The 14234-nt window shown below is 37.8% G+C and overlaps 1 protein-coding gene across 1 annotated transcript in view; it reads left to right on the top strand.

The window, feature by feature from the left end:
* Positions 1 to 14234, top strand: part of VAV2 (vav guanine nucleotide exchange factor 2) — a 3316635-nt gene that overhangs the window by 3054184 nt on the left and 248217 nt on the right. The window contains exons 22-23 of the mRNA XM_044058536.1: positions 12283 to 12357; positions 12919 to 12959. Of these exons, the coding sequence (XP_043914471.1) occupies positions 12283 to 12357; positions 12919 to 12959 (116 nt within the window). The remainder of the gene's footprint in view (positions 1 to 12282; positions 12358 to 12918; positions 12960 to 14234) is intronic.

Here is a 14234-nt window from a genome sequence, read left to right as displayed (position 1 = left end):
GTCTGTATACCTCAACCTTTCCTAATACCAGCAGTGGAGAAGTCAGATGGCCAAAGAGGGCCATTAAGTAGGCAACTGTGGAAGAGTCTGTGCCCTTGACTACTACTTTTTTTCTATGTATTGTCCTCATCCCAGTGATTTGAAAGTTTGGTTTCATGTTCACAAACTGGGGGTACCTTACACCAGTGAAAAGCACAAAAACTGTATCCCACTATAGGGACATTTCTGTTTTAAACCATATCCATGCCCATGATGGTTGATGTGGGCACTTGCATTACTGTGAAGGCCTACTGTTCCCTCAACTTGCAAGTGACTGACTCACTCAGAAATTTCTACCTTCATCGCCAACTTGGTAGTGCCAGGCATTTCTCCTGTCTTGTAAGTCTTCCAGCATGTGTTCAGGATGCCAGGGGTGGACCATGGGAGGTATTACTATCCCATAGGGAAACACACTGGCAAATACTTTTGGAATCCAATAGATTCCCTGGACTTAATGACAAAATATCTATTGTCCCATATTTGAAGTTAAAATCTGAAAAAATTTGATATCCAATTTGATATCTAGCTATGTGTATAATAGAATGGCAATATTTTATGTAAGGCAGTAGTAAGTCATTCATGGTATGACCATCTAATGTGATTTATATGATTAGTTTTTAGAAATGCAGTTTTAATATATTGTTTTAATGGTACGAAGTGCAGTTGTACACGTTTTAGTTTTAACCCAGTGTGCTTTGTGTCTTTAAATTTTGATTTACTAATTAATTCTTTAAGTGGAGGGGAGTTTGGGCTATTTAAGCTTGTGTAACTATATGTTGTTGTCTGATGAAGTCAAAATTTGATGAAAACGTGTGTGCTGTTATTTGGCGTTAATAAATTCATTTTCCTGCTTTGAATCTTTTGAGCTTACAGCCGTGCCTTATTGTGAGCTGTTGGAGTTATTGTACTGCCGTATCTTTTGAAGTGGAGCTTGCCCTGTCCTTTCGTTTTAGTTTGTTGGTTTTTATTTTGTTTTCACGTTTGGATATTCTGTAACATGGATTCGGGTCCGGGCAGTCCCATTGTTGATGGCAACGGCACCGGCGGTGCACAGGTAGCCGGTGAACTATCCCAGCTTACGGGCCAGCTATCACAGCTCGTTCAATTACTCACCCCCATTGGTTTGGGGCTTCAAACTATTATTAAAAACCAAAGCGAAGTGCTCAGAGCTATCGGTAAATGTCCAGGCGTAACATCGGTGGATTCCCCCGTGGATGTGGATCGCAATGGTTTGGGCCATGGAAGGTCGAGGGAAGCGCCTGGTAACACGGAAAGTGTAAAATTTTTTCAAACACCAGCGGTTTTGAGGGACGGTAGTGCGGAGCCGTCCATTCCGTGTCATCAACCAGCGCCAGTTCATGAGACTCAACCCATTAATGCTACTTTTACAGATTGGGTTAACGCTAAACCGTCCTTTTCCATTCCGGATTATCAACCGACCACCTTTTGTGAAAAGTATACATATGAAGAGAACTTGCACTTTTTAGAAGAGTCGTTATACTTGGTTTTGGACAATTCATATTTGAAAGAGTGTATTGATAAAGGCATTGTACCAAAAGGACTTAGGGTACATAAATACCCAAATAATGTTATAGGTGGAAGCGAATTTCATTTAGAGCTGATTCAAGCGTTCGATAGATGTGGACTAGATATTATGAGGGCTATCATAAAGAAAAACGATAAAGACATTCAAGGACTGTCAGAGCAAATTTTTAAATGCAATAATGATATTATTACTGATTTGTTGTTTACTGTTGAAACACATAAAGTTAAATATTATGATATTCGCAAAAATGTGGACAAACAGTGTGATATTATTACTAACAGGAAATTTAACAAGTTAAGGAGGGACCTTAGGGAATATAAGGAGGGGCGACAATATCCCAATCCGCCCCAGACTAGGGGTAGATTTTATCAGGTCCCCGATTATCAACAGAGACTTGTTTCTAACCATGAGGGGTTGGTACCTACAATAGAAGAGAGGGAAGAACATGCCCCTATGGATACAACAGAGCAATTGGATGACAGTTTTTTACCCAGGAGATCCGAACGTATTCGGAACCAACAAGGGGGACATACCCTCCCAGTTTACCCGATATTTGCCCAGGGTTGGGACAATCGGGTGCAAGGGAGGGGGAAGAACAGGAATCAGGTTTGCTGATAGGGAAAGGTATTACGGTCAAACGTATTGGTGTATATCAATTATACAGCAGGAGTGGTTACCATATATACAACTATAGTGATGTACCTGTGACTGATGTTCATTTTGACCTATTTACCAAAGGTTTTAAATTTGTTCCATCTAAAGGTTCCCAGTTAGTCAATAGTATTCTTGACCTAAAAATGTTTATTCGTAAACTCAATTTCCAGCAATTGTTTGGTTATGGTCCTGTTGCTCCCAGTATGTCACTTAAGAGGTCCAGTTCATTCAATCCACCATTGCACCCCCAACTAAGTAATTTAGAAAATAGAATTGAGAGGGAAATACGCAAACAGCTAACCCAGGAGTCTTTTGAATACAACTTGACTGAGGAAGAGAACACAGTATTGTACGACTTGGCACACAATCATTCCATCAGAGTGATGCAACCAGACAAGGGTGGGGGTATTGTTATCATGAGCCAACTTTTATATGCCAGTAAAATGGGGGAAATACTATACGACACTAACAAGTATACTATTACATCTATTGATGAGATACACTTGTCATATAAAAAGATTGACTTAACCATCAAGGACATGTTGGATCAGGAGGTCATTGAATTCGACACCTTTTCCTACCTTGAAAACAAGTACCCCAAAGTGCCCACCATTTTGGTGTGCCTAAAATTCATAAGTGTACGTACGATCCGCCATTACGTCCAATAGTGGCTGCACAAGGCTCGAAGACACATTCCATTGCAAAGTTTTTAGATTGGAAGCTTAAGCAGGTTTGGGGGAAAGAGTCGTATCTCAGCAAGGACTCTTGGGAATTTTTGAGGAGAGTGACCACGGACCTCTATAAGCCCAATCTAATATTTCTCACTATTGATGTGGTCGACTTGTTCTCAGTAATACCTACGGAAGTTGGATTGGAATGGATAGAGGAAGCTTTATGGGAGTGTGCGGGGATCACACACAACGATGTTACCATGATTATGGGGTTGTTGGAGTTGGTGTTGCGAAACAATTACATTTTTTATGGGGGCGAATACTTCAAACAAATAGCAGGGGTGTCCATGGGTGCAAACTGTGCGCCAACTTATGCTGACATCATTATGGCCGTCTGGGAAAAGAAATTTATTCACAATAGTAGTTATGAAAAATTCTGGAATCATTATTCCAGGTTCCTGGACGATATTTGTATATTTTGGATTGGTCCAATGGAGACCATACAGGAATTCATTACATATATTGGGGATACCACAACCTTTCTAAAATTTACCCATGAGATATCAGTAGAATCAGTCCACTATTTGGATGTGACCCTAAGGAAAGTTGAATCAGGGTTTACCTCGACAGTGTATAGGAAGCCCACGTATTCGAACAGCTATTTGCACTTTTCAAGTTCACATCCAGGGTTTCAAAAAAGGGGCATCGTGAAGGGTCAGTTCGTAAGGGCCTCACGTATGGCATCCCAGGACCATCTGTTCAATATTGAGTGTGATAAGTTGACCACTATGTTTAGGGACAGGGGGTATCCGATAGCCCTGATAAACTCCGTTAAGGACGAAGTCATTAAGGGCAGAGCTACAAGGTTCAAACCAATTTTGGGACAGATATGTGTACATAACCAGCAGGTCAAGGATACAGTAGAAAGTGATGTTCATCAGTTATTGTATATTACAGAATATAGTTCAAACGTGGGACAGATTAGTCAGATTATTACCAGGAAATTTCAATCCTTTCAGGATATAACCGATCTTGATGGATTCAAAAATATAACTTTAAAAACTGTTTATAGAAGAGGTTTTAACTTGAAAAGAATTCTAGAAAAGGGGAGTATGCAGCGACAATTTGAATGCCCCCGTAGGGGGACATTCAAATGTGGAAGGTGCTCACAGTGTAAATATATGGCAAATCAGGAGTCCATTTATTTGGAAAGTAGAAATAGGAAGATCAGAGCCAATGCATTCTACAACTGTCACTCCTGCGGAGTTGTCTACCTGGCAGTGTGTCAGTCATGCCAGGCATTTTATGTTGGAAAAACCAAAAGACAACTCCGTAGAAGAGTGTATGAACATCTTTATGACATACAAAAACGTGACAATAACAACGCACTTTTCAAACACCTTAATATGTGTTCTGATGGAAGTTTTACCTTCTTTGTTTTGGATTCTGTTGTTCAGGATGCCAGGGGTGGACCATGGGAGGTATTACTATCCCATAGGGAAACACACTGGCAAATACTTTTGGAATCCAATAGATTCCCTGGACTTAATGACAAAATATCTATTGTCCCATATTTGAAGTTAAAATCTGAAAAAAATTGATATCCAATTTGATATCTAGCTATGTGTATAATAGAATGGCAATATTTTATGTAAGGCAGTAGTAAGTCATTCATGGTATGACCATCTAATGTGATTTATATGATTAGTTTTTAGAAATGCAGTTTTAAAATATTGTTTTAATGGCACCAAGTGCAGTTGTACACGTTTTAGTTTTAACCCAGTGTGCTTTGTGTCTTTAAATTTTGATTTACTAATTAATTCATTAAGTGGAGGGGAGTTTGGGCTATTTAAGCTTGTGTAACTATATGTTGTTGTCTGATGAAGTCAAAATTTGATGAAAACGTGTGTGTTGTTAGTTGGCGTTAATAAATTCATTTTCCTGCTTTGAATCTTTTGAGCTTACAGCCGTGCCTTATTGTGAGCTGTTGGAGTTATTGTACTGCCGTATCTTTTGAAGTGGAGCTTGCCCTGTCCTTTCGTTTTAGTTTGTTGGTTTTTATTTTGACTACACCTAAGCACTTACATAATTCCATTTCTAGTCTTTCTGATAAGGATTGAGAAATTTTTGATAAGTATAGGAAAATTGTGTACTTCTTCAACCTCGATTTTCTGAAGTTTGAGTTGGTAAGCTCATATGTTAAAGTTTCTTCTGTCAGATTGTGTAAGTATGAAGAATGTTGTGAGGACAAGTCTTCTTTAAATAACTTAGTTTCTTCTGTTATACTAGTCACTACTCATTGTTTATAGGGATATGGCCACTGGTGCTCTCTGCGGGGGTTTGCTTTACTGCATTCTCAGAAACTCCAAGGAGAGGATAAAAATGAGATTTTAAATTTTCCCTTGGATAGAGATTTATTGTTTGGCCCCTCTGCTGCTGAAGTAATTAAGTGTGATGAATAGGGTAAGCTGAAGTAAGGAACCTAAAACGTTTCAGCCCTCCTTTTGCAAATTTTCCAGTGTTTTTTTTTTAAATCGCCACATTCAATTTTGACAAGAAAAAAAAAAAAAACAGGTAAACAGATTTTTAAGAAGAAATAGCAAGGGGGTTCCAAAAATAAGTCTCAAACCTCCCAAAAGCATTACAGTCCAAGAAATCTGAATCTGTTCAAGAGAACTTGTGAATCCCTCCTCCCTGTCACCTCTTTTTTTCCCAGAAAGTCTGAATCTCCATTCTTCTCTTTGGCAAAATAGTTTCAAACAAATGGGTTCTGAAAAGCATTCTTCAAGCTTTCAGATGGCAGTGGGAGGAAATTCCTCTTTTCCAGGGGGTCATTCTTCATCCTCCAGATCAGACTGTCTTGTTTCCACTGTTTCTTTGTCATGTGCTGTCCCAAGGAGTGATAGAACCAGTTCCTCCTTCCCTGGTGGAGAATGTTTCTTGTTCAATGGTGTTCTTAGTGCCAAAGAAAGAAAATGCTTGGAGACCAGTTCTGGATCTTTCTTTCCTAAACCTAGTACCCATATTCAAAATGATGTCACTTCACAACCTGTTTACCTCTGTTTCCTCTTTCAAGTTTTCTCTCAATACCTGATATAAAAGAAGTTTGTCATCACATTCCTAGTCATCCAGACTTCAGATTTATTTTTCTTACAGTTTTGTGTGTCTGGATCCCATTATCAGTTCTCTGCCTTACCCACTGCACCAGGAGTTTTCACAAAATATCTAGCTCCTGTTATAGCTCATTGCAGGGTACATGATATTCACAGTTTTCCATATTTAGATGGCTTGCTTATCTTTACGTAGTACTTTTTTCAAAGTGTGAGGAATCTCCCTCATGAATGAGAAATATCTTATACAAGTTAGGATTCTAAGATAACATTCAAAAGTCTTTCTTGACTTCTTCAGACAGGATTGTGCTCCTGGGATATCAACTGGACACCTCAGTTCAAACAGCTTTTCTTCTACAGGAAAAACAGATTTTCATCTAGATCAGTTTCTAAAATGTTCCACTCAGACATTGGTCACTGTGAGGGAATACCTCAAGATTTTGGGACTCATGGCATCTATAATTCTCATGATATCCCTGACAAGACTCCACATGAGAAAGATACAGTGGTATCTGAAATCTCTTTGATCCAGGCATTGACACCCTTTATCTTTTCAAATCTCAATGTTGGGGTCATGCTGGGTTTTGACAAAAGAGAAATCTTTTAGTGGAGACAACAGATATCCATAAATCCAGGTCTCTCCTCTCTCCCCCTGCTCCAAAGCAGTCAGTCAACACAGATGCTTTGGACTTTGTTTGGGGAGCAATTTCATGAGGGATAAAGGGGGGGGGGGTGTGGGACACTAAGGGCAGGCGCAAGCACATAAATATTAAGGATCAAGGCATTCAACTATCTTAAGCACTTTTGGTCCCTGGGACCTCTTCAAGTAGTTACAGACAGTACCACAGTAACTTGGTACATCAACATGCAAGGGTAACCAGGCTGTACCCACTTTGCAGACTAGCCATGTTAGCTTGGGATATAGCTTCCACTGCACAATCTTCTGTCAAAGCAAAATTATGTAGCAGACGAGCTGTGCAAGACCGGGCAGATCCTCATGAAAGGAAACCAGATCAAGGGTCTTCTAAGATTTGATCCATCTATGGGAAGTTCCTCGAGTAGATCTGTTTACCTCCACTCTGATCAATCAACTTGGAAATTCTGTTCAGGACTCCATGCAAGAAGGTCTGGAAGACAGATGCCTTTTCTTTTCCTTGTTCAGGAATGTTCCTATATGCTTTTCCACCCTTTCCACTAGTCTCCAGGGTACTTTTGAGTATTCAGAAGGAATACCCCAAGATCATTGTGGTGACTTCCTTCTGACCCAAGCAACCATGATTCTCCTTTCTTTTGGAAATAGCCAAGGGCAATCATCTCAACCATATTCATGGTTACATTCCCAGACACCATCTTTGCTGTTCTGGGAGTTTGAGTAAGTCAGCTTTTGATTTTACGGTGTCAAAGAATTGAGATTCAATATTGTCATACTTGTATATATTGAAGTAGGCCCCTAAAGATACATCTGTTTTAATACTAATTACCAAATTAGGCCAGCTGACTCTTGGCAGTATCATCCCAAGTAACCTCACTAGTGTTATCTTTAAAGTCAAGGTATGGATGTTAGTCAGGCTTATTAACAGTGACATTGATAACTTATTTGTTTATCCTTTTGTTGAATGGTTAGACCCACCAGGCTAGTGGCCTCTTTTCAGAGGAGACTTGTGGTGGTATCTATAATAGTAGGGGTGACTGGGTCAGTGTTTCTGTGGACTTCCCCTGCTCTTTTCATTAGGTGCCATGGGATCTTTTACATCCGCCCAAGCTACAACCAACTCAAGCAGATGAGACTTTGGTTTGTTTCTAATATGAAGGACAGGTTGTAATGAGTTGTAACTTGCAAACACTTGATCCTAATCTTCATAATGGCACTGTAAAGGGTAGGCCTTTCTTACTCGGTTTGGTTGACTTCTTTGAGGCTGTGACTTGGCTGTTGATGGGAGCCATTCTGTCTATGCCACTTACCTCAACCTTTCTTAAGGTATTCAGTGTGATTTCGTATGTAGGTACTGTTGATAAACTTAATCCATTCTACACTTCAACAGCATAGATAGTTCTTTCTATCAATTTTAATGATTTACACAGCAAAGACTTTCCAAAGCAGAAAAATGTTGTATAAAGTAAAAACTGAATAAAAAACAGCAACAAAAATAATGTTTAATTAAAATTCACTCAGTGCTTTAATTCCTTAGAGACGACTTGCAACTGAAGTGAAACTAAACACAAAGTAAGTTAAATACTGAGTTAATCATGTGACAGTCCTGTTGCATGACTAGTGCTTCAAAACATTTCCTTTTAAGGTAAATTTTAAAACTCTAGTTATTCAAACCTGGGAATTAACAGGCATCTAGCATAATTTGCCAGCAATATTACTCCCATTCCAAAATATCAGCAGCATGAAATTTAGTAGAAAAACCTTTAACATAGTTTATGATTGCAAAACTAAAGCATTTACTTTTGCTACAACTACCAGCATGCTTAGATAAAGTAAACTTGGAGTCATTGATGTCTATAGCATGCATGTGCTCATAACTCCTATAATGCAGTTAGTTCTCTTGTAGTTTTGCCTATATGCAAACCAGGGCATTGTATACATATTGCTGCATCAACAACATACCTTGATTTGCGTGAAAAAACATGGTATAAAAACCAGTTTTTCGATGATTTTAATATAGTAACAGCCTGCTGTTAAGTACTTTCAGTTGCTGCCATAATAACGTGTGCATCCATTTAGACTTAATAGTGGGTTCTTTAGCAAAATTTAATTTCCTTTGGAAAATGTCTTTTAAATTCTTTCTTTTTTTCCACAAAAGTGGGTTTCACTCCTATTTTACGAATTAGCTCTGAAAAATCGTGGGTGTTCTCTTTTTTCACATTCAAACATAAAATAATTGGTGTTAACAAGGTGCTGTTGCCACTCCTGTTGTTTTTTTTTTTTAAAGAAATTCAAATCAAAGTAATTATAATTGTAGCTTAAAACAACATCTAAACTTTCCATAAGCAAACGGACTTTACCATTTGTGAACATTTGAGAGTTTCAAGGCCAACCTCATTTGTAATAACCAAGTATAAAAATTTTATGTCTCTGGTGAGCAATAAATCTCTGTCTTAGATCACCAAAGAGAATCAGTGTTTTTTATTAAAAGTATATTTAATGAATGAAAGAGAAACAGTAACACATTTCTTTAACAAGCTATCAACATACATAACTGAAGCCTCAGTTTTACAATATCCACTGGCCATAATTGGTCTTAATGGTGGATTGCCAACATTTTTATGAATTTTAAGTAAACAAAATATTTTACTTATAGTAGAATTTTGAACAGTAAAATATTTATCCAGATCAACATTTATAAGGCCTTTTAGAAGCCAATGATCAATCAGAGAGTCACTAAATCTGCAACTTTTGCCTATGTCAAAAAAGCTAACCTTGGCATAACAGTTAACATAATTTAAAAACTCATACATCTTAGTTTATAGTATAGTTTTATAGTCTACTACATATAAAATAACTAGAGTTGCCTTTATTGGATTTTGTAACTGTTATATCCTTGCTATTTTTCAGGGCTTTGCAATGCTTTTTACAAGCAGAGGCAATTTGTAATCGCTTCTGTTTGACTTTGCCTGCAACAAATGCCTCGAGTCTTTTTCAGTCACTTTCAAAAATCTTTCTAATATAGGCGTAACAAGAGGATTAAATGTGCTAGGTAGTCTGAATATGAACTCTTTTAAGATGCCTTTATTACAAAAAAAAAATCTGAGGTTAAGTTTTCTAACATAGTCCATCATAGATATGTTAACTATTTTAAAACATAATTCACTGTCACTTCTTACCTCTTAATTCCTTCTATACCACTGCTCTTTCTATTGAACATTGATTTTTTTTTCTTAAAGGCTGTGCTTGACAGGCTTAAAAGTGGAATGAAGTACAGAAGATTATGTTGAAGTCAGGACATTTCAGGTCATTGTGTAGCAGCTTATAACAAATGAGCACAAAGATGCAAACACTGGCAGTTTATAGCTATAGTCGGAAAGCAGCATAAAAATTTTAAAAGAATTTGCTAATCAACAGTAGCAACACTCTTAAAGGGTCTAAATCAGTCAGAGTACTTGAAACACCCTGATTGCCTCTCGTCTCACTTTTGTATAACCAGCAGTTTCATACTAAGATTAATGCAATCTCTAATACCATTAATACCACTGCTAATAATAATAATACATCTCTGTTGCAGTTAGGAAGTGGTAATGAAATCTTTGTGCTTTGCCCAGAGAGAGAGTTTAAGGCATAGGATTCAGCAGCCAATGCACTCATGAATTACAACTGATCATCCTTTTACTTTATTTGGCAAAATAGGACTAAGTATCCATATGCTGCACTCTATTTTACAGTGCAGCAACATGGCAAGACCCCATCTTTGTGTCCATAAAATGTCTGAGTGCAGAAAAAAGATCAGCAAAAGGACTGATATCTGCCTTCAGGTAATGCACACTATAAGCATCCTGCAGTACTTATTTGTATTATAAAACCAGAATTTATTAAATTGTAAAAGCAAATAGAGCATAAAACATAAATTTTGCAACATAAATAGCACTGCTGTGAAAATGAGAGTGTGATTTGGCAAAATGTCTTCTATGTTTTATCTCTACCTGTTCATTTTTAAGTCAGGAAATATTTTCTGAAATTGCATTCTTCCTGGCACTTTTTGGGTCCCTGCTCAATATCCCCCTGTCAGTAGGAAGCCATTTTATCACACAGTCATGCTACTGGCAGAGGATAACTCCACCATCATCAAATGTTTTGCACACCTTTTAAACGGGTAGACAGAAAGAGAGAAGTAATATATATGTTGCATTTATCCACAGTCAGCATATCACCTTATGTACTGACTGGCACTACTACTACCAAACAGCTACATAGGAGTCAAACAATGCAAGGAGTGAAGTGTAACTTTTTGTTTAGTATTTCCCACAAATTGCCAGCACATTTTCTGTTACAGTGGATTATATCTACATATTGCTGAAAACCTAGGTTCATTTATCCAGCGGTGAAGTTGATGTACTTGCCTTCACGATGATTTACAGTGTATAATACTGCTGCCATGTTTTAGTATTATTAATATTTCATTTTAGGGTTAAAGTACGTTATTGAATCTACCTCCCCCATTTTTGGGTTTTAGATACAGAATTTGAAATCAAACTGAATTAGATAGATCAAGCAGTGTTCACTGCTAACTAACTTAGAAGTTCAGTATAATGACAAATCATTTTGTTCACTTAGCTTTTTCTCTTCACACTTGACAAGTGTCAACTCCCCAGCAAATCTGGAGTCGTCCGTATACCTCAACCTTTCCTAATACCAGCAGTGGAGAAGTCAGATGGCCAAAGAGGGCCATTAAGTAGGCAACTGTGGAAGAGTCTGTGCCCGTGACTACTACTTTTTTTCTATGTATTGTCCTCATCCCAGTGATTTTAAAGTTTGGTTTCTTGTTCACAAACTGGGGGTACCTTACACCAGTGAAAAGCACAAAAACTGTATCCCACTATAGGGACATTTCTGTTTTAAACCATATCCATGCCCATGATGGTTGATGTGGGCACTTGCATTACTGTGAAGGCCTACTGTTCCCTCAACTTGCAAGTGACTGACTCACTCAGAAATTTCTACCTTCATTGCCAACTTGGTAGTGCCAGGCATTTCTCCTGTCTTGTAAGTCTTCCAGCATGTGCAAGCTTCTGCCGAAGATCAGAACTACCCCCCCCCCAGATAAAAAGGGTGAGCCAGCATCAGCCAGTCACTTCCATCCTCTATCGCCTGGCTCCCCCAGCACTTGAACTGCTACCTGAAGTCAGGTAGCCTGGGTTGTCTGATCGTTATTCTCCTGCACTGCAGAGCAGGACTGTACTGTCAGTTCTTGCAGGTTATTAAAATCATTCAAGTTTTCCACCACTACGACTTTTCTACTAGAAAATTGACAAGACTCTTAATTCTGGAAATATACAAGTGTGTGTCTGTGTATGGAAATGGACTGTCACAATGAATGGGAAGCTTCCATATGGATCACTGCATATATTAATGACCATTTTGAACTGTGTTCCTTAGTAGACTCCTTCCTAGTTGGGGTTGTATAAAATGCATCTGTTTTTGTTGTGCTTCTTATGGTCTCTCTTTTTTGTGTGTTTTCGAAAAAAGTATTTCATTTTGTGTAATTGTTATAGTGCTGCTGTACACCATTTAAAATAGTTGACGCTCATGTCTTTGTTTCAGGGAAGAATAAATTCCACAGGGAGGTCAGGCTACTTTCCAAGTAGTGCTGTAAGACCATATCCTGTAATTGGTGGGGTAAGTAGAAGGAGATTCTAGCTCATTATGTAATTTAACATGAATATTTTTGTGCATTTCTAATTGCCTACAATTTCGGCTAGTGTTTGTTATTTGAAGTACTGTGGGCAGTCTTGTTTTAGTGCAGTGGTTGTCTGCTTTTGCTAGAGTAACTTTCCCATTGAATAGTTAGACGTGTTGTCACCCCTGCAAATATAGGTATAAGCTATATAAAGCTCTGCCTTCTCAAGTCATCTCTGATTTTTTTGTAATGCATTCTTTTCTCAGCAGACTAAAGTCTAAAACATTACAAAATTTGCATGGTAGTATTTACAAAATGTAGATTAAATGATTCGCTTAAAGGTTAGGCTGCCAGATCTTGCTTTAACTAGTCTGAACAGAAATTGCTACATGCAACTGGACATTACAGATTTCCTGAACTGGTTAAGACAAGTTTTCTTATTCATTGTAGTTTAGTTTGTCTGTTTACATTGTCACTAATGTAAAATAAAAATAAAGCTGTGTTAAAGCAACCCAAGTTCAACTTGAATGAGGAATAATCCTTTTCTTTATTTCTTTTAGCCTCGAAGAAGGTCAGAACCAGATTACAGTGTTTATCCATGGTAAGTTAATCACATGAAATCAGTGTAGGTAATTTAAACTTGATTATATTAACCAAAAGCTGGTTAAGAGTTTTGGGGGGCTATAACAGCATCTGTAATACTTACAAGTTACTGAACGTTTTAATAAAAATTAAATATATTTTCATTGTTTGTGTTATTGATATTTATTGGTACCAGGCACAACTGAAGACACTTTTGTATTCCCAATAGATTTAATCAGATGCAAGTTCCAGTTTATTCTGCTGAGGTATACCAGAACATCAAAAGTTGGTTCTTCCGAAGGAATTTATGCTAGATCATATTTTCGTAATGAAATGTAAATAAAAAAAATGGCATTGTGCATACTTCTTTTCATGCCATCATATTGACACAGATAAGTAACTAGGCAATCTGTCTACAGACTGTTAAAAGCCTAGACAATAAACCATATTCCAAAGCTCCCTCCAGGCAGAAGGAAGGCAAGTCAGGATAAGCCAGAAGAGGATCTGAGGCTGCCCATCTCCTTATCTAGATTTTACATGGTGGCAAGGGTACTGCTCTGTATGACATGCAATGGAAGTTTGTCCCAGAGGTGGGAGATTTACATTGGGATATAAATCTATCACAACAATATGTCTTATGAAGGTTTATTTCCTTTAGCCAAGTATTTGAGTTACTTTTTGTTGTGTGAAGTAATAGGAGGACAAGAAGGGGGTGGATCTGTCATGTCACAAAAGGTTAGGTACAGATTCCTATGTTGGAGTGTGTAATTGAGTACAGACAGAAGACTGCCAGTCTGTTCAGGCAACTGTAAGTCTTGAGGCCATTAATTTTTTAGTTAGGAATCTCTGAGGTCTCCCAAACTCAGTTATGTATTTAGAGAAATACATATCAAAAGGAGCATTTATTCAGAAATAGCTCTGATGTGACAAGAACAGAAGGGAATTAAGACTTCTTTGGATATAGAGTTGATGCCTTTGGATATTAGATAAGCTAGATGCAAGGCTTTCCAAAGTACTACAGAGACATGATGGTCAAAAGATAAGGAATTATCTGCAAGAGTGCCTGGATCTCTTAAAGAAATATCTAATTAGAGGGATGTGTCACTCATATGGTATGCTGTGAAAATGTTTTGCTTTCCAAAGCAAACTGTACTGTGTTTGCTCACATTTAATTTTAGGCCATTATTTTTGTGCAAGTTGTTAACATTGAGTAATCAGTTTTAAAGGAATTATGAGTCAGGGGAAGACTCCCAATTTACAGTTGTCTACAGACATCGATAACCATAGACAATGA

Source organism: Protopterus annectens, chromosome 16.part0, assembly GCF_019279795.1.
Source record: "Protopterus annectens isolate FY-2018-M chromosome 16.part0, PAN1.0, whole genome shotgun sequence".
In the NCBI taxonomy this organism is placed as follows: domain Eukaryota; kingdom Metazoa; phylum Chordata; order Ceratodontiformes; family Protopteridae; genus Protopterus; species Protopterus annectens.
This window is presented reverse-complemented; position numbering and strand designations above follow the sequence as displayed.